The sequence below is a fragment of the Ascaphus truei genome, chromosome 6 (genome assembly GCF_040206685.1).
Source record: "Ascaphus truei isolate aAscTru1 chromosome 6, aAscTru1.hap1, whole genome shotgun sequence".
Classification (NCBI taxonomy): domain Eukaryota; kingdom Metazoa; phylum Chordata; class Amphibia; order Anura; family Ascaphidae; genus Ascaphus; species Ascaphus truei.
The window spans coordinates 35013845-35032924 of NC_134488.1; the positions used below are offsets into that span (position 1 = coordinate 35013845).

Consider the following 19080-nt stretch of genomic DNA (forward strand, 5'->3'; position numbering starts at 1 on the left):
GGCACCACATACTAAGGCCAATGCCTAATGGGATATAGCAGCAGGAACAATACGGAGGAGATAGTAGTATGGGTATAAATAAGACACCCAGGACAGGTCATTGCTACTCCTGACGAAGCCGTCTGCAAGAACGGCGAAACGCGTTGAGCGTGACCTCATAATCAAGAAGGAGAGAGTGCCTGGGTACCCGTAGCTGTTTTCCTACCGGCGGCGCAACCGGAAGTGACGTGACGGCCCCAAGACCGGAAGTGACGCGACGGCTCCAGGCTGAAGTGTACCGTGGCGGTTTGCTGGCACAGAGACGCTGTGATGTGGTCTTGAGATCACCACCGTCAATGCTGTTTTCCCATTGGGATCCTGTAAGCCTCCACTTTTATCATTTTGGATAAACTGTATTTTTATTGGATACTGCACGTGTGCTTCTCTTTTCTAAAGATTATCTCCTCCGAATTGTTCCTGCTGTGCTGCTATATCCCATTAGGCATTGGCCTTAGTATGTGGTGCCCGGCTGGGAGCTCGTTATAACATATTTTGCTACAGGTTGCACTATGTTTGTCTTTTTTTCTTTTTAAAGGTATCAACGCTCCCCTGGTTTTTCCTTCCTATGTTTCGTGTGGACCTTGAAACAGTCCATCCAAGGGTTTGAGTGTCTTTACTTTTATTCTGTGTTTTTTTGTGTTTATCTTCACATTCATATACACATATTTTTCTATTAAGTGTTTAATATATATTTATACACTGTGTTTAGGTATTGAGCGCCATCTTGTGTGTTCCATATCCCTGTGACATAACACAACTATAACACACAGCACCGCCACACTGCACCGCCTGTCCCTCCTCCCTGTGACATAACACAACTATAACACACAGCACCGCCACACTGCACCGCCTGTCCCTACTCCCTGTGACATAACACAACTATAACACACAGCACTGCCACACTGCACCGCCTGTCCCTCCTCCCTGTGACATAACACAACTATAACACACAGCACCGCCACACTGCACCGCCTGTCCCTCCTCCCTGTGACATAACACAACTATAACACACAGCACCGCCACACTGCACCGCCTGTCCCTCCTCCCTGTGACATAACTACACACCTATTCTTCCTGTGTTATGATGGGACGGTGCAGCTGAATAAAGAAATGATGGTGTGACGGTTCAGGGGATTCCTTCCCCTCCATGTGTCCCTGGCGCTCCGCTCCCTCCTGCCTCTCATGCCCCCTCCTTGCCTCCCCGTTCTGTTTTCCCTTCCTCCTCCCGCATCTGTCCCTCTGCGGCAGCATCTGACGCTCTCCCGGCATCTGCGCGCGCTCCCCGCAGGACACGCGCTCCTTCTCGGCCCCCCGTTCCCCGTTGCGGTGCTCCCCGCTCACGGCCTCCCTCGGCTCCCGTTCCGGTCCCCTTACCTCCTGCAGACTCTCCTCCTGTTCTTCCCCCGCCCTCGGCAGGCGCCCCCGCAGCGCTCCGCGCGCCTCGTGACGCAGCCTGTGTGCGCGCACGCTAGCCTTACAGAGGGCGCGCGCACATGCTCCTCTTGTAGGCTTTCCCAGACCCCTGGCTCCTCCTCTCATGCCCTACAGGCTATCTCCCTCACTGGCTCACCTGTCTCCTCCTCCTCTTCTCCTCACCTATCCCTGCTACCTCTCACTTTACCCTCTGCTCCTCCTCTCTCTCCCATTGGTGTTCCCTCCTTTATAACCCCTGTCTGTCCTCTCTCTCATTGCTCTGCATAGTTCTTTGTAACCTCTGTGTGTGCAGTCCTATGCTTGGCTCTCCTGTGTTTTCCAGCTTTGTTCCTGCTCCTGCTTACCCCTGGATTTCCCTGGCTTGACCTCTGCTTGTACTGGACTACCCTGCTCTCTACTGCCCCTGAACCCTGCTGACGGACACGACTTTGCTGACTTCTGTGATCCCTGGACTCTGGCTTACGAACATTACGATCCTGCTCTCTATATCCCTGGACTCTGGCACACGGATATCACTACCCTTACTCTGAACCCCGAAGGCGTTGCAAGTATTACTAACCATCTCTCTACAGGCCCGGCAACGCCATACCACACTCCGGGCACACCCTCACTGCTGTTGGTGCGTGGTAATACCCTTCCCACCTCAGTACTGGGGACAGGCCAGGTCTGTGGGCATACAGGCGTTACAGATGGCTAGATATAGGACGATACGCCCCAGCCTCTGTGTCTGCAGATGTTCCCACTGGGGGTGCTGTATTCCCCCAGCCACCCCGTGTATAAACACTCACTTGAAGGCGCTGTATACCACTAGCCAGCCGTCCAGCGTGACACAGGTGAAGAGATAGTACAGACAGCTTGCAATGTTATCAAAATATTCAGGAACCAAACTACCAAACATGGTGACGCCGAAAACAGAGAACACCTGGGGGGAGAGAGAGAGATTGGAAGCAGATGGAGAGAGAGGGGGAGTGAGAGGGCAGGTGGGGGGTGGGGGCAGTGAGAGAGGGTTCCGAGGGCAGGAGGAGAGAGTGACAGGTCAGGCTCTCACCAGCATGATGATCAACAGCAGGCTCATGATGTTCCCCATCTCTGGGACAGAACGGAAAATAACCTGCAGCATCAGAGAGAGACCCGGGATGAGAGTACAGAGCTTAACCACCCGCAGCACTCTAAAGAGACAGCCAGGATGGGATAGAAAGATCCAGGACATTACAGGTGTCACAATGAGACAGTCAAACAGGCATCACAATGAAACAAGACAGGCGTCACAATGAGACAGTCAAACAGGCATCACAATGAAACAAGACAGGCGTCACAATGAGACAGTCAAACAGGCATCACAATGAAACAAGACAGGCGTCACAATGAGACAGTCAGACAGGCATCACAATGAAACAAGACAGGCGTCACAATGACACAGTCAGACAGGCATCACAATGAGACAGTCAGACACACACCACAATGAGACAGTCAGACACACATCACAATGAGACAGTCAGACACACACCACAATGAGACAGTCAGACACACATCACAATGAGACAGGCATCACAATGAGACAGTCAGACAGACATCACAATGAGACAGTCAGGCAGACATCACAATGAGACAGGCGTCACAATGAAACAGTCAGAGAGGCATCACAATGAGACAGTCAGACAAGCGTCACAATAAGACCGTCTCGCTGCGGGTGTCACCTGAAAATCCGCAGGAAGATGCTGTCTCCGAACCCAGGGATGGTTGGGCCGACAATCAGAACAACAACCGTGACAAGATCGAACACGTTCCAGCCATCCTGTGATAACACAGCACAGAGTGACAGTGTGACAAAATATGACACACCATCACAATACTGCATGACACACACAATATGTGTGACACACACAGTAATATTCTCACAATCACACTGTGTCGACCTCACCTTCCAAAAGAGCTGGAATCCGCAGAACCATTTGAGGAGAACCTCCCAGATAAAGACCGTGAGCACAATGTGTTCTGTAACCGAGAACAGCTCGTAATACATCTGGGGAGACACAGGGACCGGCTGTGAGAGAAGGACCGACTGTGACACACAAGAGACCGACAGACACACACAATCAGACTGACAGACACACAGAGACCGACTGAGAAAAAGGCAGACTGTAAGGGAGACACAGGGACCGGCTGTGAGAGAAGGACCGACTGTGACACACAAGAGACCGACAGACACACACAAACAGACTGACAGACACACAGAGACCGAACGAGAAAAAGGCAGACTGTAAGGGAGACACAGGGACCGGCTGTGAGAGAAGGACCGACTGTGACACACAAGAGACCGACAAACACACACAAACAGACTGACGCACACACAGAGACCGACTGAGAAAAAGGCAGACTGTAAGGGAGAGACAGAGGACAAGCTGTATATGAGGTACACTGGCTGTATATTGGGGCCCAGGAGCTGTGTATGTGAAAACACAAGCTGCACATGGGGGTACTGTATCCGGAGGTAAAAGGGATTGGTAGGACCCCAAAGAAAAAGGAACTTATCAGGTAATGAAAAAAAAACTATTACATACTAAGAAACACTAAGCACAATACAAAAACAGACAGGGAATCTCCTACGCATTTCGAACCAAAAATGCTCTCTCAAGGAGTTGAGAAAGCACCTTTTTGGTGCGAAATGCGTGGGAGGAGATTCCATGTCTGTTTTTGTATTGTGTTTAGTGTTTTTTAGTATGTAATAAATAGTTTTTTTTTTCATTACCTGGTGAGTTCCTTTTTCCTTGGGGTTTGCGGTTCCTACCAATCCCTTTTGGCATTTTCACGTGATTGGAGAGAAGCGCACGGGTTCTACAGATCCTACTACAGCGCCAGCTGATTGAGCGCACCGCCAGGTGAAGGGGAGGCAGGGGAACAGTAAGGAGCATATATGGCTCCTTACCAATTTTCAACAAGAGGTAACGAATGAGACCCGCAATCCCAGCCACAACGTAGGGGTAATATCCTTGTCCCGTTCTGACTAGCTCGATAGGTCATTAATGTAACCTCTGATGTACGCTCTTTTCTCCTCCAAAGAGGGCGATCATATTATTGAATACCATTTTTGTTTTTATCCTGTTCTCTTGTTATACCCCACTATATTGAGATATACTCTTTGTAGTGCTCTTCCCGGAGCTCATACTTGGCTTCCCTTTCTACTGTATGTGGTGGTACACTGGCTGTATATTGGGGCACGTGGGCTGTATATGGGAATATACAAACTGTATACAAGGGCACACGAGCAGCTGCATACTGGCGAATATGGGAGCACACGAAGAGCTGTATATAAATCAAGATAATGTACATGGGGACACACGAGGGGCTGTATATAGGGATACATGAGAAGCTGTACATGGGGGTATATGAGGAGTTGTATATGGGGGTTACCTCTGCCGCCCATACTGATGTCTGACTCGCGATGATCAGAACGTTCCCGATGATTAGCGCAGCGACGAGGAGCCTGAAGGCAGCGTGATGCAAGAAAGAAATCGTACACGCATATGACACGTAATCCTCCACGTCCCAGTCATCCTGCAACGGGAGCCAGTCTGATACTGGGAGGTATAGCTGGGAAGCAGTCTGATACTGGGAGGTATAGCTGGGAAGCAGTCTGATACTGGGAGCTATAGCTGGGAAGCAGTCTGATACTGGGAGGTATAGCTGGGAAGCAGTCTGATACTGGGAGCTATAGCTGGGAAGCAGTCTGATACTGGGAGGTATAGCTGGGAAGCAGTCTGATACTGGGAGGTATAGCTGGGAAGCAGTCTGATACTGGGAGGTATAGCTGGGAAGCAGTCTGATACTGGGAGGTATAGCTGGGAAGCAGTCTGATACTGGGAGGTATAACTGGGAAGCAGTCTGATACTGGGAGGTATAACTGGGAAGCAGTCTGATACTGGGAGGTATAGCTGGGAAGCAGTCTGATACTGGGAGCTATAACTGGGAAGCAGTCTGATACTGGGAGCTATAGCTGGGAAGCAGTCTGATACTGGGAGCTATAACTGGGAAGCAGTCTGATACTGGGAGCTATAGCTGGGAAGCAGTCTGATACTGGGAGGTATAGCTGGGAAGCAGTCTGATACTGGGAGGTATAACTGGGAAGCAGTCTGATACTGGGAGCGAAAGCTGGGAAGCAGTCTGATACTGGGAGGTATAACTGGGAAGCAGTCTGATACTGGGAGGTATAGCTGGGAAGCAGTGTGATACTGGGAGGTATAACTGGGAAGCAGTCTGATACTGGGAGGTATAACTGGGAAGCAGTCTGATACTGGGAGGTATAGCTGGGAAGCAGTCTGATACTGGGAGGTATAACTGGGAAGCAGTCTGATACTGGGAGGTATAACTGGGAAGCAGTCTGATACTGGGAGGTATAGCTGGGAAGCAGTCTGATACTGGGAGGTATAGCTGGGAAGCAGTCTGATACTGGGAGGTATAGCTGGGAAGCAGTCTGATACTGGGAGGTATAGCTGGGAAGCAGTCTGATACTGGGAGGTATAGCTGGGAAGCAGTCTGATACTGGGAGCTATAGCTGGGAAGCAGTCTGATACTGGGAGCTATAGCTGGGAAGCAGTCTGATACTGGGAGGTATAACTGGGAAGCAGTCTGATACTGGGAGGTATAACTGGGAAGCAGTCTGATACTGGGAGGTATAGCTGGGAAGCAGTCTGATACTGGGAGGTATAACTGGGAAGCAGTCTGATACTGGGAGGTATAACTGGGAAGCAGTCTGATACTGGGAGGTATAGCTGGGAAGCAGTCTGATACTGGGAGGTATAACTGGGAAGCAGTCTGATACTGGGAGGTATAACTGGGAAGCAGTCTGATACTGGGAGGTATAACTGGGAAGCAGTCTGATACTGGGAGGTATAGCTGGGAAGCAATCTGATACTGGGAGGTATAGCTGGAAATTAGTCTGATAATGGGAGCTATAACTGGGAAGCAGTCTGATACTGGGAGGTATAGCTGGGAAGCAGTCTAATACTGGGAGGTATAGCTGGGAAGCAGTCTGATACTGGGAGCTATAGCTGGGAAGCAGTCTGATACTGGGAGGTATAACTGGGAAGCAGTCTGATACTGGGAGCTATAGCTGGGAAGCAGTCTGATACTGGGAGGTATAACTAGGAAGCAGTCTGATACTAGGAGCTATAACTGGGAAGCAGTCTGATACTGGGAGGTATAACTGGGAAGCAGTCTGATACTGGGAGCTATAACTGGGAAGCAGTCTGATACTGGGAGGTATAGCTGGGAAGCAGTCTGATACTGGGAGCTATAGCTGGGAAGCAGTCTGATACTGGGAGGTATAGCTGGGAAGCAGTCTGATACTGGGAGCTATAGCTGGGAAGCAGTCTGATACTGGGAGCTATAGCTGGGAAGCAGTCTAATACTGGGAGGTATAACTGGGAAGCAGTCTGATACTGGGAGGTATAGCTGGGAAGCAGTCTGATGCTGGGAGCTATAGCTGGGGAGCAGTCTGATACTGGGAGCTATAGCTGGGAAGCAGTCTGATACTGGGAGGTATAACTGGGAAGAAGTCTGATACTGGGAGGTATAGCTGGGAAGCAGTCTGATACTGGGAGGTATAACTGGGAAGAAGTCTGATACTGGGAGGTATAGCTGGGAAGCAGTCTGATACTGGGAGGTATAACTGGGAAGCAGTCTGATACTGGGCGGTATAACTGGGAAGCAGTCTGATACTGGGAGGTATAACTGGGAAGCAGTCGGATACTGGGAGCTATAACTGGGAAGCAGTCTGATACTGGGAGGTATAACTGGGAAGCAGTCTGATACTGGGAGGTATAACTGGGAAGCAGTCTGATACTGGGAGGTATAACTGGGAAGCAGTCTGATACTGGGAGGTATAACTGGGAAGCAGTCGGATACTGGGAGCTATAACTGGGAAGCAGTCTGATACTGGGAGGTATAACTGGGAAGCAGTCTGATACTGGGAGGTATAACTGGGAAGCAGTCTGATACTGGGAGGTATAGCTGGGAAGCAGTCTGATACTGGGAGGTATAACTGGGAAGCAGTCTGATACTGGGAGGTATAGCTGGGAAGCAGTCTGATACTGGGAGATATAGCTGGGAAGCAGTCTGATACTGGGAGGTATAGCTGGGAAGCAGTCTGATACTGGGAGATATAGCTGGGAAGCAGTCTGATACTGGGAGGTATAACTGGGAAGCAGTCTGATACTGGGAGGTATAACTGGGAAGCAGTCTGATACTGGGAGGTATAACTGGGAAGCAGTCTGATACTGGGAGCTATAGCTGGGAAGCAGTCTGATACTGGGAGGTATAACTGGGAAGCAGTCTGATACTGGGAGGTATAGCTGGGAAGCAGTCTGATACTGGGAGGTATAACTGGGAAGCAGTCTGATACTGGGAGGTATAGCTGGGAAGCAGTCTGATACTGGGAGGTATACCTGGGAAGCAGTCTGATACTGGGAGCTATAGCTGGGAAGCAGTCTGATACTGGGAGGTATAACTGGGAAGCAGTCTGATACTGGGAGGTATAACTGGGAAGCAGTCTGATACTGGGAGGTATAACTGGGAAGCAGTGTGATACTGGGAGGTATAGCTGGGAAGCAGTCTGATACTGGGAGGTATAACTGGGAAGCAGTCTGATACTGGGAGGTATAACTGGGAAGCAGTCTGATACTGGGAGCTATAACTGGGAAGGAGTCTGATACTGGGAGCTATAGCTGGGAAGCAGTCTGATACTGGGAGGTATAGCTGGGAAGCAGTCTGATACTGGGAGCTATAACTGGGAAGCAGTCTGATACTGGGAGGTATAGCTGGGAAGCAGTCTGATACTGGGAGCTATAACTGGGAAGCAGTCTGATACTGGGAGGTATAGCTGGGAAGCAGTCTGATACTGGGAGCTATAACTGGGAAGCAGTCTGATACTGGGAGGTATAGCTGGGAAGCAGTCTGATACTGGGAGCTATAACTGGGAAGCAGTCTGATACTGGGAGGTATAGCTGGGAAGCAGTCTAATACTGGGAGGTATAGCTGGGAAGCAGTCTGATACTGGGAGCTATAGCTGGGAAGCAGTCTGATACTGGGAGGTATAGCTGGGAAGCAGTCTGATACTGGGAGGTATAACTGGGAAGCAGTCTGATACTGGGAGGTATAACTGGGAGGCAGTCTGATACTGGGAGCTATAACTGGGAAGCAGTCTAATACTGGGAGCTATAGCTGGTAAGCAGTCTGATACTGGGAGGTATAACTGGGAAGCAGTCTGATACTGGGAGCTATAGCTGGGAAGCAGTCTAATACTGGGAGGTATAACTGGGAAGCAGTCTGATACTGGGAGGTATAGCTGGGAAGCAGTCTGATACTGGGAGCTATAACTGGGAAGCAGTCTGATACTGGGAGGTATAGCTGGGAAGCAGTCTGATACTGGGAGGTATAACTGGGAAGCAGTCTGATACTGGGAGGTATAACTGGGAAGCAGTCTGATACTGGGAGGTATAGCTGGGAAGCAGTCTGATACTGGGAGCTATAGCTGGGAAGCAGTCTGATACTGGGAGGTATAGCTGGGAAGCAGTCTGATACTGGGAGGTATAGCTGGGAAGCAGTCTGATACTGGGAGGTATAGCTGGGAAGCAGTCTGATACTGGGAGGTATAGCTGGGAAGCAGTCTGATACTGGGAGGTATAACTGGGAAGCAGTCTGATACTGGGAGGTATAGCTGGGAAGCAGTCTGATACTGGGAGGTATAGCTGGGAAGCAGTCTGATACTGGGAGGTATAACTGGGAAGCAGTCTGATACTGGGAGGTGTAACTGAGAAGCAGTCTGATACTGGGAGGTATAACTGGGAAGCAGTCTGATACTGGGAGGTATAGCTGGGAAGCAGTCTGATACTGGGAGGTATAGCTGGGAAGCAGTCTGATACTGGGAGGTCTAGCTGGGAAGCAGTCTGATACTGGGAGGTATAACTGGGAAGCAGTCTAATACTGGGAGGTATAGCTGGGAAGCAGTCTGATACTGGGAGGTATAACTGGGAAGCAGTCTGATACTGGGAGGTATAGCTGGGAAGCAGTCTGATACTGGGAGGTATAACTGGGAAGCAGTCTGATACTGGGAGGTATAGCTGGGAAGCAGTCTGATACTGGGAGGTATAACTGGGAAGCAGTCTAATACTGGGAGGTATAGCTGGGAAGCAGTCTGATACTGGGAGGTATAACTGGGAAGCAGTCTGATACTGGGAGGTATAGCTGGGAAGCAGTCTGATACTGGGAGGTATAACTGGGAAGCAGTCTAATACTGGGAGGTATAGCTGGGAAGCAGTCTGATACTGGGAGGTATAACTGGGAAGCAGTCTGATACTGGGAGGTATAGCTGGGAAGCAGTCTGATACTGGGAGGTATAACTGGGAAGCAGTCTGATACTGGGAGGTATAACTGGGAAGCAGTCTGATACTGGGAGGTATAACTGGGAAGCAGTCTGATACTGGGAGGTATAACTGGGAAGCAGTCTGATACTGGGAGGTATAGCTGGGAAGCAGTCTGATACTGGGAGGTATAACTGGGAAGCAGTCTGATACTGGGAGGTATAGCTGGGAAGCAGTCTGATACTGGGAGATATAGCTGGGAAGCAGTCTGATACTGGGAGGTATAGCTGGGAAGCAGTCTGATACTGGGAGATATAGCTGGGAAGCAGTCTGATACTGGGAGGTATAACTGGGAAGCAGTCTGATACTGGGAGGTATAACTGGGAAGCAGTCTGATACTGGGAGGTATAACTGGGAAGCAGTCTGATACTGGGAGCTATAGCTGGGAAGCAGTCTGATACTGGGAGGTATAACTGGGAAGCAGTCTGATACTGGGAGGTATAGCTGGGAAGCAGTCTGATACTGGGAGGTATAACTGGGAAGCAGTCTGATACTGGGAGGTATAGCTGGGAAGCAGTCTGATACTGGGAGGTATAGCTGGGAAGCAGTCTGATACTGGGAGCTATAGCTGGGAAGCAGTGTGATACTGGGAGGTATAACTGAGAAGCAGTCTGATACTGGGAGGTATAACTGGGAAGCAGTCTGATACTGGGAGCTATAACTGGGAAGGAGTCTGATACTGGGAGCTATAGCTGGGAAGCAGTCTGATACTGGGAGGTATAGCTGGGAAGCAGTCTGATACTGGGAGCTATAACTGGGAAGCAGTCTGATACTGGGAGGTATAGCTGGGAAGCAGTCTGATACTGGGAGCTATAACTGGGAAGCAGTCTGATACTGGGAGGTATAGCTGGGAAGCAGTCTGATACTGGGAGCTATAACTGGGAAGCAGTCTGATACTGGGAGGTATAGCTGGGAAGCAGTCTGATACTGGGAGCTATAACTGGGAAGCAGTCTGATACTGGGAGCTATAACTGGGAAGCAGTCTGATACTGGGAGGTATAGCTGGGAAGCAGTCTGATACTGGGAGGTATAGCTGGGAAGCAGTCTGATACTGGGAGCTATAACTGGGAAGCAGTCTGATACTGGGAGGTATAGCTGGGAAGCAGTCTGATACTGGGAGCTATAACTGGGAAGCAGTCTGATACTGGGAGGTATAGCTGGGAAGCAGTCTGATACTGGGAGCTATAACTGGGAAGCAGTCTGATACTGGGAGGTATAGCTGGGAAGCAGTCTGATACTGGGAGCTATAACTGGGAAGCAGTCTGATACTGGGAGGTATAGCTGGGAAGCAGTCTAATACTGGGAGGTATAGCTGGGAAGCAGTCTGATACTGGGAGCTATAGCTGGGAAGCAGTCTGATACTGGGAGGTATAGCTGGGAAGCAGTCTGATACTGGGAGGTATAACTGGGAAGCAGTCTGATACTGGGAGGTATAGCTGGGAAGCAGTCTGATACTGGGAGGTATAACTGGGAAGCAGTCTGATACTGGGAGGTATAGCTGGGAAGCAGTCTGATACTGGGAGGTATAACTGGGAAGCAGTCTGATACTGGGAGGTATAACTGGGAAGCAGTCTGATACTGGGAGGTATAGCTGGGAAGCAGTCTGATACTGGGAGGTATAACTGGGAAGCAGTCTGATACTGGGAGGTATAGCTGGGAAGCAGTCTGATACTGGGAGATATAGCTGGGAAGCAGTCTGATACTGGGAGGTATAGCTGGGAAGCAGTCTAATACTGGGAGGTATAGCTGGGAAGCAGTCTGATACTGGGAGGTATAACTGGGAAGCAGTCTGATACTGGGAGGTATAGCTGGGAAGCAGTCTGATACTGGGAGGTATAACTGGGAAGCAGTCTGATACTGGGAGGTATAGCTGGGAAGCAGTCTGATACTGGGAGGTATAACTGGGAAGCAGTCTGATACTGGGAGGTATAGCTGGGAAGCAGTCTGATACTGGGAGGTATAGCTGGGAAGCAGTCTGATACTGGGAGGTATAGCTGGGAAGCAGTCTGATACTGGGAGGTATAGCTGGGAAGCAGTCTGATACTGGGAGCTATAACTGGGAAGCAGTCTAATACTGGGAGCTATAGCTGGTAAGCAGTCTGATACTGGGAGGTATAACTGGGAAGCAGTCTGATACTGGGAGCTATAGCTGGGAAGCAGTCTAATACTGGGAGGTATAACTGGGAAGCAGTCTGATACTGGGAGGTATAGCTGGGAAGCAGTCTGATACTGGGAGCTATAACTGGGAAGCAGTCTGATACTGGGAGGTATAGCTGGGAAGCAGTCTGATACTGGGAGCTATAACTGGGAAGCAGTCTGATACTGGGAGCTATAACTGGGAAGCAGTCTGATACTGTGAACAATCCTCACACAGATTGTCTCTCTCACACTGGGCAGTCTCTCCCACCCTCACACAGATTGTCTCTCACACTGGGTAGTGTCTCTCACCCTATCACAGATTGTCTCCCACACTCTGGGATGTCTCTCACCCTCACACAGATTCTCTCTCACACTGGGCAGTGTCTCTCACCCTCACACAGAGTGTCTCTCACACTGGGCAGTGTCTCTCACCCTCACACAGATTGTCTCTCACACTAGGCAGTGTCTCTCACCCTCACACAGAGTGTCTCTCACACTGGGCAGTGTCTCTCACCCTCACACAGAGTGTCTCTCACACTGGGCAGTGTCTCTCACCCTCACACAGAGTGTCTCTCACACTGGGCAGTGTCTCTCACCCTCACACAGAGTGTCTCTCACACTGGGATGTCTCTCTCACCCTCACACAGATTGTCTCTCACACTGGGCAGTGTCTCTCACCCTCATACAGTGTCTCTCACACTGGGCAGTCTCTCTCACCCTCACACAGAGTGTCTCTTACACTGGGCAGTGTCTCTCACCCTCACACAGATTGTCTCTCACACTGGGCAGTGTCTCTCACCCTCACACAGATGATCTCTCACACTGGGCAGTGTCTCTCACCCTCACACAGAGTGTCTCTCACACTGGGATGTCTCTCTCACCCTCACACAGATTGTCTCTCACACTGGGATGTCTCTCTCACCCTCACACAGAGTGTCTCTCACACTGGGCAGTGTCTCTCACCCTCACACAGAGTGTCTCTCACACCGGGATGTCTCTCTCACCCTCACACAGAGTGTCTCTCACACTGGGCAGTGTCTCTCACCCTCACACTGGGATGTCTCTCACATTGGGCAGTGTCTCTCACACTGGGATGTGTCTCACACTGGGCAGTGTCTCTCAAACTGGGATGTCTCTCACACTGGGCAGTGCCTGTCACACTAGGGCAGTGCCTGTCACACTAGGCAGTGTCTCTCACACTGGGCAGTGTCTCTCACCCTCACACAGAGTGTCTCTCACATTGGGCAGTGTCTCTCACCCTCACACAGATTGTCTCTCACACTGGGATGTCTCTCTCACCCTCACACAGAGTGTCTCTCACACTGGGCAGTGTCTCTCACCCTCACACTGGGATGTCTCTCACATTGGGCAGTGTCTCTCACACTGGGATGTGTCTCACACTGGGCAGTGTCTCTCAAACTGGGATGTCTCTCACACTGGGCAGTGCCTGTCACACTGGGCAGTGCCTGTCACACTGGGCAGTGTCTCTCACACTGGGCAGTGTCTCTCACCCTCACACAGAGTGTCTCTCACATTGGGCAGTGTCTCTCACACTGGGCAGTGTCTCTCACCCTCACACAGATTGTCTCTCACACTGGGATGTCTCTCTCACCCTCACACAGAGTGTCTCTCACACTGGGCAGTGTCTCTCACCCTCACACAGATGATCTCTCACACTGGGCAGTGTCTCTCACCCTCACACAGAGTGTCTCTCACACCGGGATGTCTCTCTCACCCTCACACAGAGTGTCTCTCACACTGGGCAGTGTCTCTCACCCTCACACTGGGATGTCTCTCACATTGGGCAGTGTCTCTCACACTGGGATGTCTCTCACACTGGGCAGTGTCTCTCACACTGGGCAGTGTCTCTCAAACTGGGATGTCTCTCACACTGGGCAGTGCCTGTCACACTGGGCAGTGCCTGTCACACTGGGCAGTGTCTCTCACCCTCACACAGTGTCTCTCACACTGGGCAGTGTCTCTCACCCTCACACAGAGTGTCTCTCACACTGGGCAGTGTCTCTCGCCCTCACACAGTGTCTCTCACACTGGGCAGTGTCTCTCACACTGGGCAGTGTCTCTCACACTGGGCAGTGTCTCTCACCCTCACACAGATTGTCTCTCACACTGGGCAGTGTCTCTCACACTGGGCAGTGTCTCTCACACTGGGCAGTGTCTCTCACACTGGGCAGTGTCTCTCACCCTCACACAGTGTCTCTCACACTGGGCAGTGTCTCTCACCCTCACACAGTGTCTCTCACACTGGGCAGTGTCTCTCACCCTCACACAGAGTGTCTCTCACACTGGGCAGTGTCTCACCCTCACACAGAGTGTCTCTCACACTGGGCAGTGTCTCTCGCCTTCACACAGTGTCTCTCACACTGGGCAGTGTCTCTCACCCTCACACAGATTGTCTCTCACACTGGGCAGTGTCTCTCACCCTCACACAGAGTGTCTCTCACACTGGGTAGTGTCTCTCACCCTCACACAGATTGTCTCTCACACTGGGCAGTGTCTCTCACACTGGGCAGTGTCTCTCACACTGGGCAGTGTCTCTCACCCTCACACAGATGATCTCTCACACTGGGCAGTGTCTCTCACCCTCACACAGAGTGTCTCTCACACTGGGATGTCTCTCTCACCCTCACACAGAGTGTCTCTCACACTGGGCAGTGTCTCTCACCCTCACACAGAGTGTCTCTCACACCGGGATGTCTCTCTCACCCTCACACAGAGTGTCTCTCACACTGGGCAGTGTCTCTCACCCTCACACTGGGATGTCTCTCACATTGGGCAGTGTCTCTCACACTGGGATGTGTCTCACACTGGGCAGTGTCTCTCAAACTGGGATGTCTCTCACACTGGGCAGTGCCTGTCACACTGGGCAGTGCCTGTCACACTGGGCAGTGTCTCTCACACTGGGCAGTGTCTCTCACCCTCACACAGAGTGTCTCTCACATTGGGCAGTGTCTCTCACACTGGGCAGTGTCTCTCACCCTCACACAGATTGTCTCTCACACTGGGATGTCTCTCTCACCCTCACACAGAGTGTCTCTCACACTGGGCAGTGTCTCTCACCCTCACACAGATGATCTCTCACACTGGGCAGTGTCTCTCACCCTCACACAGAGTGTCTCTCACACCGGGATGTCTCTCTCACCCTCACACAGAGTGTCTCTCACACTGGGCAGTGTCTCTCACCCTCACACTGGGATGTCTCTCACATTGGGCAGTGTCTCTCACACTGGGATGTCTCTCACACTGGGCAGTGTCTCTCACACTGGGCAGTGTCTCTCAAACTGGGATGTCTCTCACACTGGGCAGTGCCTGTCACACTGGGCAGTGCCTGTCACACTGGGCAGTGTCTCTCACCCTCACACAGTGTCTCTCACACTGGGCAGTGTCTCTCACCCTCACACAGAGTGTCTCTCACACTGGGCAGTGTCTCTCACACTGGGCAGTGTCTCTCACCCTCACACAGATTGTCTCTCACACTGGGCAGTGTCTCTCACACTGGGCAGTGTCTCTCACACTGGGCAGTGTCTCTCACACTGGGCAGTGTCTCTCACCCTCACACAGTGTCTCTCACACTGGGCAGTGTCTCTCACCCTCACACAGTGTCTCTCACACTGGGCAGTGTCTCTCACCCTCACACAGGGTGTCTCTCACACTGGGCAGTGTCTCTCACCCTCACACAGAGTGTCTCTCACACTGGGCAGTGTCTCTCGCCTTCACACAGTGTCTCTCACACTGGGCAGTGTCTCTCACCCTCACACAGATTGTCTCTCACACTGGGCAGTGTCTCTCACACTGGGCAGTGTCTCTCACACTGGGCAGTGTCTCTCACACTGGGCAGTGTCTCTCACACTGGGCAGTGTCTCTCACCCTCACACAGAGTGTCTCTCACACTGGGCAGTGTCTCTCACACTGGGCAGTGTCTCTCACCCTCACACAGAGTGTCTCTCACACTGGGCAGTGTCTCTCACCCTCACACAGATTGTCTCTCACACTGGGCAGTGTCTCTCACACTGGGCAGTGTCTCTCACACTGGGCAGTGTCTCTCACACTGGGCAGTGTCTCTCACCCTCACACAGTGTCTCTCACACTGGGCAGTGTCTCTCACCCTCACACAGTGTCTCTCACACTGGGCAGTGTCTCTCACCCTCACACAGGGTGTCTCTCACACTGGGCAGTGTCTCTCACCCTCACACAGAGTGTCTCTCACACTGGGCAGTGTCTCTCGCCTTCACACAGTGTCTCTCACACTGGGCAGTGTCTCTCACCCTCACACAGATTGTCTCTCACACTGGGCAGTGTCTCTCACACTGGGCAGTGTCTCTCACACTGGGCAGTGTCTCTCACACTGGGCAGTGTCTCTCACCCTCACACAGAGTGTCTCTCACACTGGGCAGTGTCTCTCACACTGGGCAGTGTCTCTCACCCTCACACAGAGTGTCTCTCACACTGGGCAGTGTCTCTCACCCTCACACAGATGATCTCTCACACTGGGCAGTGTCTCTCACCCTCACACAGAGTGTCTCTCACACTGGGCAGTGTCTCTCACACTGGGCAGTGTCTCTCACCCTCACACAGAGTGTCTCTCACACTGGGCAGTGTCTCTCACACTGGGCAGTGTCTCTCACCCTCACACAGAGTGTCTCTCACACTGGGCAGTGTCTCTCACCCTCACACAGAGTGTCTCTCACACTGGGCAGTGTCTCTCACCCTCACACAGAGTGTCTCTCACACTGGGCAGTGTCTCTCACACTGGGCAGTGTCTCTCACCCTCACACAGAGTGTCTCTCACACTGGGCAGTGTCTCTCACACTGGGCAGTGTCTCTCACCCTCACACAGAGTGTCTCTCACACTGGGCAGTGTCTCTCACCCTCACACAGAGTGTCTCTCACACTGGGCAGTGTCTCTCACACTGGGCAGTGTCTCTCACCCTCACACAGAGTGTCTCTCACACTGGGCAGTGTCTCTCACCCTCACACAGAGTGTCTCTCACACTGGGTAGTGTCTCTCACCCTCACACAGATTGTCTCTCACACTGGGCAGTGTCTCTCACACTGGGCAGTGTCTCTCACACTGGGCAGTGTCTCTCACCCTCACACAGAGTGTCTCTCACACTGGGCAGTGTCTCTCACACTGGGCAGTGTCTCTCACACTGGGCAGTGTCTCTCACCCTCACACAGAGTGTCTCTCACACTGGGCAGTGCCTGTCACACTGGGCAGTGTCTCTCACACTGGGCAGTGTCTCTCACCCTCACACAGAGTGTCTCTCACACTGGGCAGTGTCTCTCACACTGGGCAGTGTCTCTCACCCTCACACAGAGTGTCTCTCACACTGGGCAGTGTCTCTCACCCTCACACAGAGTGTCTCTCACACTGGGCAGTGTCTCTCACCCTCACACAGATGATCTCTTTACAATCTTCTGTTGTCTCTTCTGGTTCTTTCTTGAAACTGTCATTAGAAATCTGAAACAAAAACACAGACTGTCAGTGAGACAGACAGGATCCGAATACACAGTCAGAGAGACAGCCCGGGATCAGAAAGTCCAAGGGCCAAAGAGACAATCAACTAGGCAGGGGCAGTAATTCAGTCACAGGCACAGCTAGGCGACAGGGGCAAGAGACTGAGTCAAAGAAACATATGGGCTACAGAGACTGTCAGTCGCAAAAGATATAGTCAGGGATCACAGAGACAGCCTATGGGAAAGAGAGTCAGTCAGGAAGAGAGCCAGCGGGCAAGGAGGTAGGAAGAGACCAGAGTCCGTCACACGAAAAGCCAGTGACCAACGATACAATCAGAGACTAAAGAGTCAGTCGGGGAGATAGCCAGTGGCCAGGTTGTCAACCAGAAAGACAGCCAGTGGCAAAACAGACAGTCAGAGATATCAAGTGTCTAAAGGCACAGTCAGAGACCACCACAAAGATAGCCAGTGGCAAAAACTGTCAGAGATAAGAGACAGTTATCGAGAGAGGCAGGCCTCAAAGACAGAGTCAGAGAGAGAACCAATGGTTAATGAGACAGCAAGCACCAGAGACAGCAAGGGATCAGAAATAGTCAGAGAGATAGCCAGTGGCTAGAAACTATCAGAGACAGATACAGGAAAGTTATTGAGAGACACAGCCAGTGGCCAAAGAGATAGCAAGGAGCTAGAAATAACCGAGAGAGACAGCCAGCAGTCAAAGAGACAGCCTGAGGCCAGAAACAATCAGAGAGACAGCCAAGGGCCAAAGATTCCATCAGAGAGGGAGCTAGGGGCCTGAAAGTCATGGAGATGTAAAGGGTTAAAAGTGCCTCTACAAATCCCTGTTTGGTTGCTATGGAAACTAATTTCACTTATGCTGGAGAATTTTACATAATATAACAAGTTCTGGTAGGTATAGAATTGGGTCTGCGCTGGTCACAGAACCTCCAGACGTTCCCAAAGAAGTTGGTCCTGCTGCACAAATCTTTCTCCCGCGATGAAAACGGGGCATACTACAAAACCACGTACAAACAAGAAAAGAGAGCGCAAAGGAAAGACGATATCAATTCAAAAATACATTTTTAGTGACGAAACGTAATGACGCGAAACTTGGAGGTGTACAGGTCTCCACGGTAACCACGCAGGACGTTGTGACGTCAGGCGCCCAGCGTCTTTTCCTGTACCCACGGGTAAGCTGCATAGAGCTCTGCAGCGTTCTCATTTTGTCATAGGACTTGAGTCTGATCCCTCTGCCATTTTTTCAGCGGTTTGTTCCGGTTTCCAACTACCAGAGGGACCATACGCGACCACATTCTGAGATTCATCCACCAAAGATACATTTCAGTGCCTTCTGTCTCTACTGTGCCATGCGAGTTGTGGCATTGGACACTTATCAAGATACCTATCTACATAGCATTATGTAGCATAGCACATGCAATCCTGCACTATATGCATTTTGTCTTTATCTTATTTATATGATTCTGCGCTCCCTAAATACAACACCATCCATTATTTCCTGGAGTGTTGGCATCTGAAATCATTCCCCACCATAGTTTTCGGTCTTCGGTCCCATCTG

General features: G+C 51.3%; 1 protein-coding gene across 3 annotated transcripts in view; it reads right to left on the reverse strand.

The window, feature by feature from the left end:
- The window catches only part of LOC142496892 (cation channel sperm-associated protein 4-like), a 49375-nt gene that overhangs the window by 9487 nt on the left and 20808 nt on the right, over positions 1-19080 (reverse strand). The window contains exons 1-7 of one of the 3 annotated variants that reach the window (XM_075603967.1): positions 18396-18610; positions 17437-17508; positions 4885-4957; positions 3395-3496; positions 3171-3268; positions 2522-2642; positions 2262-2395 (exon numbers count right to left, since the gene is read on the reverse strand). In XM_075603967.1, coding sequence (XP_075460082.1) covers positions 2262-2395; positions 2522-2642; positions 3171-3268; positions 3395-3496 — 455 coding nt within the window. In that variant the 5' untranslated portion in view covers positions 4885-4957; positions 17437-17508; positions 18396-18610. Of the gene's footprint in view, positions 1-2261; positions 2396-2521; positions 2643-3170; positions 3269-3394; positions 3497-4884; positions 5029-17436; positions 17509-18395; positions 18611-19080 lie in introns of those variants that run through there. The other 2 variants (XM_075603965.1, XM_075603966.1) reach the window with 2 other exon arrangements.